The 18,804-nt window shown below is 33.9% G+C and overlaps 1 protein-coding gene and 1 long non-coding RNA gene across 23 annotated transcripts in view; one reads left to right on the top strand and one right to left on the bottom strand.

The window, feature by feature from the left end:
- The window catches only part of MEF2C (myocyte enhancer factor 2C), a 166,515-nt gene that overhangs the window by 70,639 nt on the left and 77,072 nt on the right, over positions 1 to 18,804 (top strand). For 13 of the 22 annotated variants that reach the window (XM_012781478.2, XM_076008175.1, XM_012781469.3 and 10 more), the window contains one exon: positions 3,002 to 3,196. In XM_012781478.2, the coding sequence (XP_012636932.1) occupies positions 3,143 to 3,196 (54 nt within the window). In that variant the 5' untranslated portion in view covers positions 3,002 to 3,142. Of the gene's footprint in view, positions 1 to 114; positions 1,218 to 3,001; positions 3,197 to 18,804 lie in introns of those variants that run through there. The other 9 variants (XM_076008176.1, XM_012781471.3, XM_076008170.1 and 6 more) reach the window with 2 other exon arrangements.
- LOC142873744 (uncharacterized) overlaps positions 1 to 18,804 on the bottom strand; it is a 74,034-nt gene that overhangs the window by 16,909 nt on the left and 38,321 nt on the right. The window lies entirely within an intron of this gene.

Raw genomic sequence — 18,804 nt, 5'->3', positions numbered from 1 at the left:
CTTTTTTAAAATTACTGATTGTTTATATATAACTGTCATTTTCCAAAAATGCTTCTTTCATGTGGAAAAAAGTAGCGGCAAGGCTGCTGGAATTATTTTAAGCCTATCGTTGATTGTACATAATGAAAGTTCTCAGCATAAATTGAAATTCTACTACATGTAGTTTAGCTATTATATTCTTTTTTTCATATACATACAAAACAGTTTTACAGATTACTTAAGTTATATAATCTCTTTCTCCACCTCTCTAGGCCTCCTGCAAATTAATACTTGAAATTGATCTTAAAATATAGTTCTTGCATAAAAGTCAGCTTAGGCAGATAGTTATGCTAAGAAAACAACTTGTAAGCTCTTATTGGCCTTCTTAATTCTTTGAATTTTTACTGACAGCCTTGAAATGTAGTGACCCCTAATCAAATGTTCTCAGCCTCATGTTTCATGACATATTTTACTTCATGAACAGTTACTTGGTCATATCATCACCACGGATTACTCTGCATGTATGTGATTCATACCAAATTTTGCATTTTAGAAATGTTCAGAAGGCAATACCTCAAGAAATATTTGTTTATACTAGAAAAAGCTAGTTTAATTCTATTGAAATCTAAACTTGCTTCTATCTACTTTGCTTTGCATATTTCAAAAAGAAAAATATATTCAATGGCATTTTTATCAACCATTTGACATATATGTACCTACACATACACATGTACATGCACATACATACATTCTGTTTGGCAGAATATTTTCCATCGTGTTTTAAGAATTAAAAGTCCTTGCTCTGCTCTTTTTTAAAAATCGCCTCATTTCAAAGTTGTGAAATTCGGGGTGGCGATATGGAGGAACTCTTCTAAGCTTGGTTCAGAAGGAACTCTCTCAGTCTTTCTGGGGAGACTTTTCTCCAGGGATGTTTCTCTGTTTGGTTATTTATATTTTGAAATCAGGATCTGTAGACGTTCTCCTCTCCTCTGCCTTGTCACCACACTCTAATCTGTTCACCCTGACCTTCCACCTTAAAGTGAATAAGCGCTTAGGCAGGCAGAGTCCTGTAAGCCGATAGTGCCACCGGCCTCAGCTAAACGAAAGGAAAGAAAATTGTCCTATATGCATTTGCTGTGGATTCATGGGGGTTTTCTGGGATAGAGAAAACCTGTTTGTCTCTTTGGGGTCTTGCACTTGCGTGGAAATACCATTCTAACGTGCTGCTTGCTTCTAAGGTAAGACTACAGGAAACACAGGAAAGTTGCCCAGTTGAGTGATACTTAAAACCATTTCTAAAAATAGATGAACAGTGTTTGGCAACATCGAATATATGATGCAATTGTGCTTTGTGGGGTTTTCATATTTTAATGTGATTTTAATATCTTATAGCTGATTTTCTCATGTGTAATTTGTCAAATGTGTTATTTCTGTGACTCTTTAAAACTTTTGAAGTACTTCCAGCATTTAAAAATACAGCTGGAGTAATGGTTTTTGATGAGCACCGTGTGGTCAGGATGGTACTCAACATATATATTCTGAGGGGCAGAACTGAGCTGCAGTTTAGTAGAAAGACTTTGGAGAAAAGAGAATGGATAGTCTTAGTATTTAAGCAGCACTTAATTCACCAGAACTAATTATATCATAATAGCTTCTGCAATTAGATAATCACTGAAAACTTAAATTAAAAAAAAAATTTACTCAAGGTGATAAAGAATTTAGAAATTAAATTAAAGAAATCCAAAGACAGCTAATGATCAGACCAAGTGTATAACAGCCTTCCTGTTCCAAAAGAACTTTGAATCGGAGCCAAATAATCTATTAAATAGCCAGGACATTGGCTGAGCATTACATAATACATGTGGGAATTTATCAGGTCCGTTGTCAGACACCAACTAAAATAAACAGGGAAATTCTGAGCAGTGTGTAAAGTAGCCGCATTCATTGACATAAGATGAGATAGAACAATTGAAACTGTTGCTTGCAAATGAAGAAACTATTGCAGAATACTTTCTTGTTAACTTTCACATTTTGAATATTTTCAGATATAATTTAAAACAAAGTAAAATATATACTTATAATATTCTCGGTTCCTTGGGCATGTTACTGATGATCATTTCTTTCATTTTAATTCATGACTTAGAGATCTCCAGTAAAAAATATCAAGCTTCTGTAATTTTGTATCTTACTTCCCAAAGAGATGTATGTCTTTTTTAAATACTTAAATTTAGAGGGCTGGTAATTATTGTAAAAAACATATTTGTAAATGGAATAATAATCTCAATTTTTACACCATTTCTTTTCTATCAATAATTATCTTTTTTTTCATTCTTATATTCAGAAATAGTTTAGGGGCTTTCAAAAGGAAAAGATCTCACTACTGATAGATAATTGGAATGTAAGATTAAATATCCCATATTGTTTTTACAGTGTTCTCATAGCAGTGATTTTTTTAAAAAGTAACATTAAAGGACTTAGATTTAAATTAGTTGACATTTACATATATCAAATAGCAGTTTCATAATCGTCCATCCTATTTGCATAACGAGGGACATTATCACCTCTGCTGTCAAAACAGGAGATTGTTTTCCCTTCAGAAATGAATTAGCTGCCCTACTTAGCATACACAGGTACATAAAGGTTCATTAACTCTCTGATTTAGGTAATTTTTCATAACAGAAGGGTGAAATTGTCACCTAATTTCATTAAAAAATATTGAGAAAATTTTACAAAAAATACATTTCAAGTGTTGGCCGTTAAAGCATAGTTTTTGTCATTTAATTGACTTGTTAAATTACTTATAAGATTATTTTAATTGTGAAAACAAACCATTGCTACTTGATATGCTCCTGCCTGTGATCTACCATGTACTTTTAATAAATGGCTATTTTCATTCAATAAAGAGTTACTTTCAGTCAGTTAAAAACTACTCTAATTTTTCTTGATAAAATTAGAATATGATATAGTTCTTATGAAACCAGCTAGCTGTTAGAGTGAAATTTGATTTTTCTTTTTTGTTCAGCAGGAACGAATGCAGGAATTTGGGAACTGAGCTGTGCAAGTGCTGAAGAAGGAGATTTGTTTGGAGGAAAAGGAAAGAGAAAGAAAAGGAAGGAAAAAATACATAATTTCAGGGACGAGAGAGAGAAGAAAAACGGGGACTATGGGGAGAAAAAAGATTCAGATTACGAGGATCATGGATGAACGTAACAGACAGGTGAGTGGGGTAAACTTTTCTTTATGTCATTATTTACATAGACTATTTATTACATTTTCCCCAGGTATGTTAAAGGCATTGAAAACATTTTGAACCTGTAAACATCCATTAAGAGAAGTTTTGGTGAATTAAATGTGGCCTTAAGTTTAAGTGCTAATAGTCTCTTACATGTAAAGTTGGGGGCAGGAGGGGATCACTGTATGTATTAGAAATATAGTTTATACACATCATCATTATTCACTTTTTACTTCAATATGAGTTTTAAATGGGAGCTGTACTTGTGTGACATGAATAGCTTGATAATTAGGAGTTAATAAGCATAACATTGCTACACTGCATGCATCATCAAACAAAGATATTCTTATATTCGTGGGAACTAGACCTTTTGTGGTCATTCATTTAAAGGTTTGTAATAAAGGCTAAATATCCTGTATAAAAATGGCTTTCGTTCTGTTCACAGTAAAAAAACTTTGAAATACATCGAAAACATTTTAACGTTGTGCTGACCACAAAGAAAGCACCCACATAAGATATTAATAATGAAATATATAGACAGGATCTATCAGTTAATTCATAGCATTTTCTTTAAATTCTGAATATTATAAACCTACAGGCAGATGGTGTTAAAAATTTTTTCTAGAACTCCAATGATAATGTCTGTGTGATACAATTAATCTATTCTGAAGACTTTACACATCCCAAATGCTCAACTCAACATTAAAGAGTTGTATATCATGAATGCCTGCAATTTGACTTCTATTTTTCTTCACGCTTCTGGAGAGTGGATTTAATTAGGCTATGTAAGGATAGCTGCGTGGTTTGTACATATCCTAATGTTAAATATCACATAATAGTCCCTGGGAGAAATTACAGTGCTGCTGGATCCCAACCACTGCATATGGACAATAGAACCTGCATAACTGGTATTCCTTGGCTATGGGAGGAAAGAGTGTTGTTTTGCCTATTGCTCAGTTACATAAGAGGCAAGAAGGACAGCTTTGGGGACAGCCCACCAGACTGTAATTTCCCCCATAATAAAGACACTCATTTCACTTATTATTCCTTTTTATTTTATTGAAGCTACAAGTGAGATCATATCTGATTCATTTTTTAAAAAATTTAGTATTGTTGCATGTGTAAATTATAATAAATAGGTATTGTTATTTATGCTATTAAAGCCAGTATGCCATTAAGTACTAGAGAAATGTTTAGATTTTCAAGTTTATACTCCTTTAAATTATTGTATGTTTTAAGGCACATATGACTTGAACTATTCTGAGCTGAGTATTGAGCTAAAATAGGAATGATGCTAAGATTTATGATGGATTCCTTCAATGTTCCCATACATATTTTTATTGTTGTGAATCAAGCCAAAAAGCAATAATTTTGTCAAGATAAAACTGCTATTTTTAACTGACATGTAGCTTGAAATTAAGACTGAAGTATTGAATATCAGATACCACTCCACTGACTGTTTAGGTTTGTTATGTGGACTAGAACCTATTCTGGGGACAGTCAAAAATTATGTGAATTAGCTTTTACACTTCATTAATAATATCAGGTAATTTTTAGGTTCACAAGATTCACTGTATTTTCCTTTTGCTTAAAAAGATAAAAGAAAAATATTGCAGGTTGAATTCATGAGCTTTCATAATGCTTTATAAAAGAACATAAAACTCATGCAGGGGATACAAGAATTTTAACACCATACTTTTGAGCTAATGATTGAGCATCTTTTCTTAATTTAAATGTAGTTGCTTCTACAATTGCTACTATTCTCACTGATGTTAGAAGTCATCATAACTTTAGGAGAAGAAAAATTATTCAAATTCAGCTGAATTTTACTTGATTTTATTCTAAAGATGGATTTTTTATTTTATTCTGAAGAATTTAAGATCTTTTTATTCTTTTTGTCAGTATTTAGGCCCTTTTTAGTTCAGTATTCTTAAATGGAATTAGTAAAATTGAAAACTGCCGTGTGTTGTAATATATATTTCAGTGATTATTTTAGACAACTATTAACAATTTTAAATAGCATCTTACATATGTTTGTCATGCACACTCCTCACCTATTATGAGAATGGTTGTAAGAGTCATTTGGGAGAGAGTCTAAAATATGTAGGTCACTTCCAATAATCAAAACCAGCAAATCTGCAACAGCTTATCATACCAAATGTGGATGCACCCCTAACCTGGGCTTCCTTTAAACTGTGTGTTCACATGTTGAAAAGACAAATGTGAGCTGCTTTGCTCTTATTCAGGCAGCCCCCACTGTAGACTGTTGTATAACCTCACACAATGCCTCACTGTCATCTTTTCTTAAAAGTTGTCTGATACTGCTCTACCATTGCACTTGTTTATTTGGCTGTACACAGAAAAAGGTATGTTTTTACCAGAAAAAGAAATACTGACAAGTGTGACATGAAATATTACAGAGCTGATGTCTTCAGTTGTGTATCATTAAGAAATAAACCTGTTGTAAAACAGAATGGCTAACTGTTGAAATTGAATTTTGCCTGTACTTTATCCTTCACAATGGAAGTGGGAAATAGCTAAAATTCAGAAACTTCAATACATAAAATAGTTTAGAGGAAGATAAAAAATTAATAGCTTTTTGTATGTAAACATTTTTTTCAGAGTTTCCAAGTTTATAAAAACTGCTTCTTTATTAATTTCTAACATAAACATGATGAATTTCTTAGGCTACTATATAAAAATAAAATCATGAATTGTCCATGTATCTTACAATCATTTTCAGACAACTTAGTAAGACTAGCTACTGATTGTGTGCCAAAAACTACATATATATTATCCCGTTTAATCTTTATGAATCCCATTTTACAGCTTAATTCACTTATTTATTAAATAAAATATTACTAGACTGCAATGTGCCTCATACTAAGTATTCAGTAGTGAACAGGAATCTCACCCAGCTTTTCTTCTGCTTTAGGGGTCAGCAAACATTTCTGTAAAGGACCGGATAGCAAATATTTTTGGCCTTGGGAGCCACACGGTCTCTGTCTGAACTACTCAGATCTGCCCTAATATGTAAATGAATGAATATGCCTATATTTGAATAAAGCTTTAATGACAAAAAACGGGAGGCTGGATTTGACTTGTAGGCTGTAGTTTGTGGGCCCCTTGTAGGATGCAACAGTCATGAAATATGTAAATATATAACAAAAATTATATTCGTATGAACTATGAATGAAAATATCAAAGTGCTCTGAAAGAATAACAGGAGATACTTTATTTATATCAAGCGTTGGAGAAAGGCCTCTCCAGGGAAGTGCTAAAAGATGAGTCAGTTAGGCCAGTGACAGCATTTCAGAGGGAGCAGTATTTGCAAATCTCCCTAAGAGAGGAAAGAGCTTGGCTGAAGAGCCTAAGGAAAGCCAGTGGGACCTGAGCTTGGGATATGACTTCAGAGAGATGAGAGAAAAGATCAGATGCTAGCTTTGAAAGTCCTCTTAAATTCCAGATAACTGGCCCAAGGTTGTATAGTTAAAACTAGGAAGTGGCTGAGGTCTAAGCCCAAATCTCTCATATTCAAAACAAAACAAAACATACCATGCTTTTCTTAATTGTCATGATGCATCTAGTCTAATATAACAGCTAAGAGCCTGGTTTTATGTCATTGCTTTTCCCAGTTACATCATACTGCATCCAGTATAATCAGATGGCTAAGAGCATGGTTTTTAGAAATACAACAAACCTGGCTCTGGTCCCAGTTCTGAGACTTACTAGCTGTATTACCCTCTTCATCAGTTCCCTCATCAGTAGAGTAAGGATTAAAAAACAATACCTACCTCATTAGGTCATTGAGATAATTAAATGAGGCAGTAAATATAAAGCACCTAGCACATGGTAAGTGCTCAATAAATTTACCTATGAGCTATTCCTATTGACTCACGTTCTTTGAATCATTAGCTATTGTAATTAATGTGATTTCCATCAAAACAATGCTGTGCTATGTAGCACAATAAAGAATGGTAGCTAAACCTTCATTTCATGAGGGTTTTACCTTTAAAAGGGTATTGGAGAGATAGAAGGAAAAGTGGAAGATAGAGCAAAAACACACAGTTGCCTTCAGAAGCTAACAAGGGGCTAAAGGATAATGCCCAAGCAAGAGCCTTCTTATGCAGAGAGGATGGTTGGTGGACAGGATGGAAAGATTACACAGGACATTTGCAGAGCAAGGTTTGTGACAAGGATGGGGAGAAATTGTTTCCTAAATTCTGTGCTTGTAGGACTTATTTTCAAATGTATGTTACTGATCGAATTATTTTTTAACTACTCGTCACCATCTTTGTCACTTTCAACTTCCTTCCAGCTTATGCTAACACTACGATTTCAGTCTTGCCAGCTGCATTTTTTCTTTTTACCCTTGAAATACCTCCATCAATGACGCAATCATAATCTTACCCTCTTTCACCTGGAACCAGTTTTTAATCATGCTCCTGCAACAGCCAGGTTTTTAAATGAGTTTTGTCCTTGTATGACTTTTTTTTTTTTACAAACAGAATATATTTAGAAATCTGTTATAAGAAGAAGAAAGAAATATAAAAATTAGGCATGCTTAGCCTAAACCTGTTCACTTGTATGTTTGCATTCAAAGTTCTCAGCTTTCCTCCTTTGAAAGGATAAGAGAGGTAAAACCAAATTTGTGTGACTTGTTATAAAAAGACATTTAAATAGTTGAATAACTATAAGGGAAAAATGTTTGCCAAATACACAGTTAAGGCTTAAAGTAGTAAGTTAAAGAAAAAATATACCTACATGCCATAAGTTTTCTTTTCTTCCATCAGATGTGGCACACTAATGGTTTTTGCCAGCAAACAAAATTTCATGTAATTATCAGTGCAATAACTGGAGCACAAATTAAAGACAATTAGCAACATTCTCCTGTTAATAGAACAGGAGAATCCCCTTATGACTAAAAGAATTCAGAGTTCATAGCTGTTAAATTTTCTAACTTTTCCTCTTCTTATGTTCCTATCAGTTTCTTTACATGACTTATAAATTATATAAAATGAGCTAGGAAAAAAAGCTGGAAAAACGTTTTCAGTGTAGATGTAGCCTCTGACATTTTTTTACATACTGATATTTTAAAACTAAATCTGGTATATTCTGCACAAAAATAAAAAAAGATGTATAGATTTTCTCAAGTGACACTTTAAAAAGAAAAAAAGATCCTTAATTTGTTTTCTGCTATTTTTGGATCTTAGAATTTTAGCTAAAATTTCAAAGGGATTTTTAATGTAACTTTCCTTTGAGGTGATATCCAGAATATGAATAAATAAAAGGGTTAATTAGAGTTCTAAATTTGGGAGTTACATCCTAATAACCTAACATAAAATTTTGTTGAAACAGAGTCTCTCTTTAAATGTAACTGGATAACTGAGAAATACAAATCAATTGTCTCAAAGAAGTAACTTTACGATGAATGCTGAACCATAAGTTGGAGAACGGAGTGATGCAGTCACACTGTTGAATGCACTTCCTTTGCCCTCTCCACAAAGAGAACTTCTAGACTTGTCAGTTTTACTTTAAAAACTATAAGAATTATCCTGTTAGTAAAGAAATATGTGGAATCTGTTTCAGAGCTAATGAATAAAATGTTCAGTCAGTGTAAAAATGTTGATTTTTCTATCTCTAAATCTGAAATAAGCCCACAGATACCTCATAATGATGATTATTGTGCATTTTTTTAGTATATGCCTGTGTTAAAAATTATGCTAAACTCATTTTATATAAATTGGGGTGTCTGATAGTAGAAGTAGGGTATATTGATGCATACTGGGGATGCCTGCTTAAAGGCTCCCCAGGCATAAAAGTTAAATCATTCTTTTATTAATCTTAAAATCACCAAGAGAAAAGGTTTTATTCAAAGAATTTGAATCACTGGTGATTGAAGATGTTGAAGAAGAAAACCAGAAGGGAAAAACAGCATAAGTTATACTTTCATGAGTTTCCAAATCAAAAAAAGCAGTAGCCAGAGTGCTCAGATGTATGTTTAACAGCTGTGACATCAGGCCATTCATTTCTATTTTATGGCCTAGCAATTTCAAAACAATTCACAAATAGTCTCCCCAATATGTAGTGGAATCATAGTAATAGCTTGCCCACGCTCACGACTAGCCCATACGATCTGTGACATTTTATATCAATGTCAGCTAGATCTGTTACTTTACTACCAGAAAGATACTGTCCCAACTGCCCTCAAATTCATTCATTAGCTTTTCCTTGGTAGGAAATCCAAGAAGGACCAAAATTTTCACCAGGAAAAGGATAACTGTCTCCTTTAGAATTCTGTCCCTTAATTAAGAAATAAACTCTTCTTTGAACTTGAAGGGTTTTTATTATTTCCAGCTCTAATTTGTATATCTCATATAATTTCTATTTAATACTATAATTTTTTAAAAATTCTGATGCTTTTATTTATGGTATCTCAAAACATTTTATGTAGAAAGTTGACATTGAATGGTCTCTATTATCTCTGGGAAGGCATGCTCACACCACTGTTACAAGTCACCTTTAGCTTTGCAAATGCACAAACTATATATGACACTGTATTACCGAGAAACCAATACTAAAAATATTAACATTATAAATAGACCACATAAACCGAGAAGTTTCTTCCAAACTATAGATTTAAAAAAAATGTTACTAATTATTTCAAAAGCCATGTCCTCTGCAATCTAAACTTTCTTTAACATTATCATTTATTTCATTTAAAATGGAACTACTTAAAAAATGATTATGGTGAAAATATTTCTAAAGTTTTTGCAACCCAATGTGCTCTTATTGAAAACAATTCAGAAACTTTTAATTTTTGTTTTCAGAGAATAAGGGCTTTGGCAAAAAAAAAAAAAAAAAAAAAAAAAAAAGATGACATAATTAAGTTGAAGTAAATTAAAATTCCATAAAATGCAATGTGTATTTGTGTTTCTCTTGAAATATGTTGGACCATTAATAGGAATAAGAGAACCAATCTAAATGTTTGGAAATTTGACTTTTCATTTTAAATTGGAACAGTTTAGTTTAAGAAATACTAACATTTAAATAACATTTCAACAAATGTAACTGTTTGGAAACTACAAACGGAGACAGCCTCCTGCCTTCTGTCTTGCAAGGATTGATTTGGAAGGCCCTGAGGGAGAAAATATTGGAGTTAGGAGGTAAAACTGAAGCTATTGTGGAAAGGAAGAAGTTACACTCTTCCTGTTATGACAGGAAAATGTAGACAAATGTGCTTCCTGAGCATTTGCTCAGCAGGGAATGAAGTATTCTTTGACCTTTACCTTAGGTACATTTTGGCTTTGTTGAACTAGTAAACATGTTTTTGCCCCCAAAATATATTAATCTGGTTTATTTGATTCTTCTCAGTTTCAAATTATATATTTTATATGTAGTAGATGAGGTATCGAGAACAGAGGTATTTATTTTATGGCTGCATCTACCTATTGGATTTAGAATGTAAATCGATCCTTTAACAAACCAAGCAGACCTGAGCAGCACAAATGAAAAATTAAAAGCATATTGTGTTATGGTCTTCTCTTTTTAAAAGTCAAAATATTCCTAGGCTTAAAAATGGGCCACAATAAAATCTCTTAAATCCTGATCAATTTAGTTATTTTAGATCATGCTTCTTCCTTTCCCTCTTATTGACAAATGTATTAGAAATCAGCTGTCACAGATTTTAAAACCCAGACTCTGCGAGTTTGTTAATAAACACTTAATAAATTCATTAATATGCATTCAATTATTTGATTGTGATCTAACCCACTGTTTATTATCTTTCCTCAAAATAGTGTGCAGTGCCCAAGATTTAGAATTTTATTTTGGGATTTGGGGTGTTGATTTAGGATAAGGGGTCAATAGAGTTCCTGATTCCACTCTAAGCCCCTTATTTTAATCCTTTTATCGTGCTCAAAATTTTAAGAACTACTGCTTGAGAATCCTTTGGAAATACTACTATATTTCAGCGAAGCATGGCTCAATTTGCTTGAGGCTAAGGAGGACAATAGTCCTCTTTGCAGCAGAACACACTGCTGTCTCATCCTCGCAAGTTTTGCTGGAGGGTTGTAAGTAGCAGTCTGCTTAAAAGAGCCCCTCGCAGCTCTTTAAAGAGCCTTTCATTTATGATGGCAGGCCCCGTCATTGTATAAAGGAGCACTTGTCTAGAACACAAGTCTGCAGTGGCGTTGCTTCCTCCCACCGAGAGTAATCATCAAGCCTAAAGCTCGCAAGCCTTTCTAATGACAGACTGAATTAAACAAAATAAAACTGAAGAGGAATACTTTAGAACAGTTGTACCATTACTTACTGTCAGAACGAAGGGGGATGGGGGGAAGAGGAGAGCATTTAGGAGGGCATTTCCCTTTTTTTCAATTAAAGATTGTCGTTACAGACTCTTGACTCCATCCCTAACCCTTTAAACACATAGGAAGACCTGTGGCTTCTGGATTACAGAGTGTATTGTATCTACGAACTGTCCATCTGTCACTCATTAGTCATTCCATTTCCTTAACTGGGAGGAAACTGAGAGATTATCTAGGCGAGGAGATGAGGAGGAGGAGGAGATCTGAATATTTTCATAGAATGAGGGTTATATTTATCATGACTCTATTTGGAGAGAGAGAAAAAAGATAAAACCTCAAAACTTTGAAAACAGAATTAGCTGGGTGTATTAGTCCCCAGCACACACTAAAACAAAGAAACTGCTACTACTTTATGAGTTAAAGAAATGAGTAAAAAAAGTCCCCCACTTGTAGAGTACCCTAAGGTTCAATTAAGATTGGGCTGAAAGTATTCAAAGTGGTGGAAAGAAGTGTTTGGGACCCACAGATAAGGTTATTGTTGCTTCCCTCAGTGATGTGTCTGTAGTCATTTGGAGTCAGACCTCAATTATTCTTACAAATGTGGGTAGCTGCCGTTTCCAAAGGTCCTTTTTCTTTTATTTGATCAGAACTCTTTTCTGTAAAGTGCAAGGATTATCACAGTCAATAAAATTCTTCTGAGGTGACTTTAGGAATGGGGCCAGGACTGGGTGGGTGGACAGAGGGGACAAGCATGTGGAGTGGAGAATGATGGATGACGAAATGCCCTCTCTGTTGCACAGTAGTCAAACTAATTTCCCTAGCCTGTAGGAAATGATACAGGTCTCCTCCTCTGTTTTTAGAACTTGTTATTTACATTGCCTGTTTGTAAATCAGAGGCCCACCTTTTTTATTCTGGATGTAAGCAGTCCTGTATTTGCTTCCAACTAAAATACTTCCCATTTTGTGAAATTTAAATAAACGTCCATAAATATAGAACAAGCGTGTGCCCGTTAGTGCATGCATGTGGTTCTCACCGGCTTCAGTGGGAATCGCTGGAGTGTCTGAGTGCAGATCTGGCTGCAGAGTCCCCACAAAAGTAGCTTTGGATTATTGTCAGAAGCTAGAAATGAACTTGCTCTCAATTTAGTGCTCTTAGTATTATTTTTTTTTTTTTTACTTTAACCTAGAAAGCTGTCCTTATGCTAATTCCTGTGCTATGCATTACTCTGCTTGCACTCATCAGAATTTCTGATGATTCTTAATAATGCCATTACAGAGGAGAGTACTTGCATGCAGCTCAATAAACAGTTGACTGGGCACACGCTGAGCTGAACTGAAGCTCCTTAAATGCATAGGTGTCTAAAATAGGGAAGGAACACTGACCAATGGAAAGAAAGATGAATTTTGTGTGAAGAGGGTTCTATATCTAGTCCATCCAGGGACTGGTCTGGGGAACTTGAATGAAACAATTCACATCTTTGTTTACAGTATTGATCTGAGAAATGGGATGATAAACTGTACCAAATAATAACATCAAAGAGATACTGTCATATGTAGCAAGATAATTTCTTTTAACTTCTTAGAAAAAAATTCACCAAATAAAGTCAACACTCTGATCTAAAAACAGTGTAAGAAATGTGATCTGTTCTACTTTCACCAGCAAAACCATGCACAAAATTTGACCCGGTCCAGTTTTTCTCTTGGTCAGTTTTACCAAATGTATGTTTTTTACTATAAGTTAAAATGACAAGTAAAATAAGTATGTGCAATTGTCCTCTCTTGGTTGCTAACTTCCTGTTAAGGTAGTGTGAGCATCCATAGTGATTTATTTTCAGATATTCATTTTAGATGGCAAAAAAATACATAATTACATAATACATAAATATATAATTCATAATACATAATTCCTCCATCCATGTGTCTAATGAATCACGCATTCCTCCATCCATGTGTCTAATGAATAGACACATGTGTCTATTCATTCATTCAAGGAATGGTTAGTCAGGTATTGTTCTCGGATGTTAGTTTAAAAGTATGAACAGAAGATGGTCCAGGTTTCAAGAAAAGCCTAAGATCTAGTCGGAAGAGACCTGGAATCTAGACATAAGTAAATAATGGCAACACACACTGGCAGGTCCCAGGAGAGCAGCCTGTCTCAAGATGTAACAAGAAGTGACTGATTCTGGTGCATCACAGAAAAGGTACTACTTGCCTTGTGTAGTGTTTCACAGTCAATAAGTCAGTTACACTTGTATTTTATCCCTTCTTCTAACCCAGGGGTCCTCAAACTTTTTAAACAGGGAGCCAGTTCACTGTCCCTCAGACCGTTGGAGGGCCGGACTATAGTTTAAAAAAAACTATGAACAAATTCCTATGCACACTGCACATATCTTATTTTGAAGTAAAAAAACAAATGAGCAAAAACACCCGCATGTGGCCCGCGGGCCGTAGTTTGAGGACGCCTGGTCTAACCCATAAGATTTTCAGGTGTCTATTATTACCTTCATTTTACCAGTGAGGAAACTGGGGTCCAGGTCAGTTAAGCAGTTTACCCAAGGGCACACAGCTCATAAATGGCAGAGTCCAGGCCTGATTTTCAATTCCCATGTTTTTGCTTCTACATCGCACTGCCCCACTAGTGATGCATGTATACTGCTTTTTTAAGAAATATTTTAATAATGTGAATATCCTGTTTTATCAATCTGGACAATTATTTTTCTGTTCATTTTCAGCACATGGTGTCTACTCAAATTCTTTACAGTCTTTTGTATCTTTTCTAACTACAAAAAGAAATTACCCCATTTTATATCTTTGGAAATGGAAATTAGAGGTGATAATGATAATACATTGAAGGAATTAAGTAACCAAAACATATTCTGTAGGGTTGATGCTTGCTTGAACCATATTACCATTCACTCTTAATTTCCCTTTTGCCCAAAAGCCTGTGCTACCTTGGCATAGAATCTGGACATCTAAAAATTGGAAATATATATTTTTAAAGTCTCTAGTCCAACTTCCTGCTTAATTCAGGAACACCATCTACACCTTCCTAATATGTTGAATCATGTCCAGGAACAAGCTGCTTCCTACTTGGTGAGACTCAGCCCACCCTTGGACAGTTCTCATCACTAGATTTTCCCTTGTTTTGAACCTTTTTATGATTTTCAACAAAGCTTTCTAATTTTATTCTATAGAATAAAACACAGTAACTTACGTGCCTCTTCACATGGCCACAGTGCTTCAGATCTGGGAAAGTGTTTAGCATTTCACTTTTAACTCTACTTTTTCTGAGTTAAACATTCCAGATTCCCTCAGTGGTTCCTCATGCAAAATTGGTATCAGACCCTGTATCAATCTGTTTACAATTCTATAGAGGCTCTAATTTTGTCAGTGCCTTCCTAAAGTGTAACTCTCAGAACTGAATATAGCTCCAAAGGTGGTTCTGACTGACAGAAAGATCAGTAGGCTAGTTAATTCATGCTATGGAACCCAGTGACTTTAGATGCCTTTCCCGAATGCAGCTCCCATGTTAATTTTCCTCCAACCTGAGCTTGTGTGATTGTTTTTTAAAAATATGAATTCACACTTTAAAATTACTCCTGTTTAATTCACCCTGTTGTTTGTGTCCCAGCTTTCTAAAATCTGTACAAGGAGGTATATAGACTCTACCATTTATTGGGTTGGTTCTATCACCCAGATTTATGTTATGTGTAGATCTGATAAGCATGCCTTCCGTATCATCATCTAAACCAATGATAAAAATGACGCCTGGGACAGGAAAGGTAGTGAATGAATTCTGTGGCACTTTACTAGAGACTTTCCATTAAAATTAACATTGATCAATTAATTCAGCCTCACTAAATATAATTCTTCAGTTACAGTTAAATCAGCTTAATTATTACCAGCCAGTTTCAAATATATAATATTGTTCATGAGGATTTCATCAGATTCATTTCCAAATATGTAATCTTTGAAAATCTAAACTCATCAGAAAGCTCAATAAATTTTTGCTTAAGGAACATAATCACCCCAAATCCTTAGATCCTCCCCTTTATCTCTATATCCTGTGATTGTATTATAAAATTAGATTTTGATCTTCAGACCTTTCCATCCTTCTTGATGAATCATCCAGGCAAGGGACAAAACCATTTTTCTCTGAACTTTTTGAAATATTTTTTTCTTAAAGTCTATAGCATATATACATATATATTTCTCTCCATTCTTTATCTTCTATATTATAAATTCCAAGATAGTATAATTACTTTCTCTTAAGATTCATGTCACTAAAATGTTTAATTTTTTAGTACAATAAACATATACACACATATGTATCTAGAATCTCTTATTTTTGAGAGATTAAATTATCACAAAAGGAAAGTAAAAAATATCAATTCTAACATAAATTTATATTGAGACTTTCAGACTTTAGAATATTTCCATTCCATAATCCACTCATTCAGCAAATATTCATTGAATGTCCACTGGTCAGAGTCTGTGAAAGGCCTGAGTTAGGGTCTTCAGGGAATTCAAATCGGGGAGGAGAGGAAAACTCATAAACAACCAACTGTGTAATATTAGAATAAGTCTGATTTAAAAAAGGATGTGTGAAAAGTGCTGGGGGACGACTATGAGAAAGGAATGAGTTTTATCTGAATGTGGCAATGAAAGTGTCATAGAAAGAGCTGGCATTGAAATTCAGCCTTACAGCATGGTGGGAGCCTGCCCATGGCAAGAGGGAAAGGCAGAGGGGAGCAATACCACAGTCACTTGTCACCAAGTACAAGATAAGAAAAAACACCCATGGCAAGAGGGAAAGGCAGAGGGGAGCAATACCACAGTCACTTGTTACCAAGTACAAGATAAGAAAAAACAGTACGGTAGATTTCAGTTCATATTCATCCAGATCATATTAATATCAACTATTATTTTTCTATTAATAGTTCAGTCTAGAGAAAAAGTCAGTCTCAAAACAAAACTGAATTTACCCAAGTCTAGATAAAAATACAAATTCAGATCATTAGACATGACTGAAAATATAAGTCTGTTGGCCAAGTAATGCATTTTGTTCCAAATAAAGAATTAACTGGCCTTTTTCTTCAGCTATGAGGAAGTGACATGAACAAGGGAGATATTCTATGTAATAGAAGCCACAGCATCTAGCACAAATGTCTGACATGGAGAATACTTAATAACGATTGCTTAGCATAATGTTTGTTATGTGGCAAAATGCTCAATAAAACTTGGCTGAGTTATTTTTATGTTTTTGTGAATAAATTTAATTTTTTATAACTGAACTTTATGGAGCTGTATTTAATGAATGTGCCTTTTCTCAATTTCAAATTCTGATTTCAATTTCTGATTCATATATCTAGCAGGTTCTAGAGCCATTGTCAACATATGATATGCAATCCTTATGCTAGGATTTAAAACTCAGGGTTGCTATAAAACCTAATACTGAAACATCTTAATAACAACATTATTGTTACACTTGGGACTGTTTAAAGATTCAGAAAGGAAAGAATAAAACATAAAATGGTCAAAGTTTATAGAGTAGTTCTGCTTTCCTATGCATATATCTCATATTAAGTTTGTTTAATTTAATTTAATAATGCACTTTGAGTGATGTAAACACTAGAAATGAGCAGCTCTTTGCTTAACTACTGTAAAAACAGCTTTCTGTCTCATCCAAGTTTCAAAGTATGCTATTTAAATAGAAATATGGACTTGTCCCCATTACAAACTATTATCAAGTTATGAAAAATGTAATCATTACAATGCATTATTATATTTAAGTATAAAAGCTCTGAATTGAAATCTTTGTCATTGAGTGGCATATTTTAAAAGAAGAGTAATATCTCAGATCTCTTTAGAAAGCTTAATGCTTAAAAAACAATTTTATCTAACTATGAACAATGAGAAAAAGCATCATAAAATACATTTTGAGTATATTATGAAGAATATGAACATAATATGGAATTAAATTTAGAGCAATTAAGAGTAGATTCTGAAGATTTTCTTACATAGTTTAATATAGTCATCATTTCGGCTTTTAGTTTTAATGAAAAGAAGCTATATGCACTGACTTTTTTGACAGGCATTATTAAATAAGTGTGCATTATGGAGCAGCCTATTTGGTTACACAAAAGTTGAAGAGCACCTAAAAGTAAACACAAATAGTGGCTTTAATGATATTTCTGTACTGAAATGTACTTTGATGGTGAGTGTTGTAACGTGCTAAATTCTGAGGTCTGAGTACAACAGAAACCATACTGTATTGAGACATTCCACCTACAGTTTGTGGTCATGAAGTCTGATTAAAAGTGGTTTTCGATATATGAAAAGTATTTTTGGTCATTGCCTTCTGTATTGAATGTATTCTGTAGCCTATTTCATGAAATAAAATACTGACATATGCAGGTATAGTTTCACATCCAAATTGTATCTAAAAGAAACATTAAGACATTTTGTATAGATCCATGTACTTAATGATTAAGCTTCTTTATCCATTCCAAAAAGCTAGCCTTGAGCCCATCCTTACTATCAATCATGATTCATCTGAATGAACCAGAATAATAGTTTCTAAGGTAGTATGATAATCAGATATGAAAATAAAACACTAGCTGTATTTTGTCAGATGCGCTTTAGAAAGACAATCAATAAACATAAAATAGAAGTTGACACATTGGCAATTACTACCAAAAAAATTGTCCCAGTTGAAATGTAAATAACATATCTGAGTAGATATTGACTAGCTGATGTGGGCTCATAAGTACCTAAATCCTTTCTTTTCCAAAGGATGGTCAGTGGGGATAATTCAACTTTATCTTCCTCTCAGGAATAGCAGCATCCTCAAATAGCTGTAATCAGTGGACTCAGAGGCACCAAGACAAATACATGTTGTTAGTTCTTCTTTTCAAGTTAAGTCAACTAAGGAGTAGGAACTAAGATTTATTGAGCATCTGCTGTAAGTCCTACACTTGATACTGTGCATACATTCTTTTATGTAGCTCCCACAGCAACACTCAGGGTAGGTGTTATCTCCATTTTATAGATGAAAAATCAAACTCAAAGAGATTGAATGAATTTCTCATGGCTAGCAAAGAGCAGATTCAGCATTCAAATCCAGGGTCTTCTGAATCCAAACCCCATGCTCTTTGCTTTCTACCACGCTACCCTCAATGCCAATGTGATAAAATAATATCATTATTAAGCAAAGTATAAATTTATCTTGTAAAATTTCTGTGTATGAGTTGCTAAAAACTTTCTTGGGAAAAGTTACCACAT

This window comes from Microcebus murinus, chromosome 11, assembly GCF_040939455.1.
Source record: "Microcebus murinus isolate Inina chromosome 11, M.murinus_Inina_mat1.0, whole genome shotgun sequence".
Taxonomy (NCBI): domain Eukaryota; kingdom Metazoa; phylum Chordata; class Mammalia; order Primates; family Cheirogaleidae; genus Microcebus; species Microcebus murinus.
The sequence above is the reverse complement of the archived record's forward strand: the minus strand, read 5'-3'. Positions and strand labels throughout refer to the sequence as shown.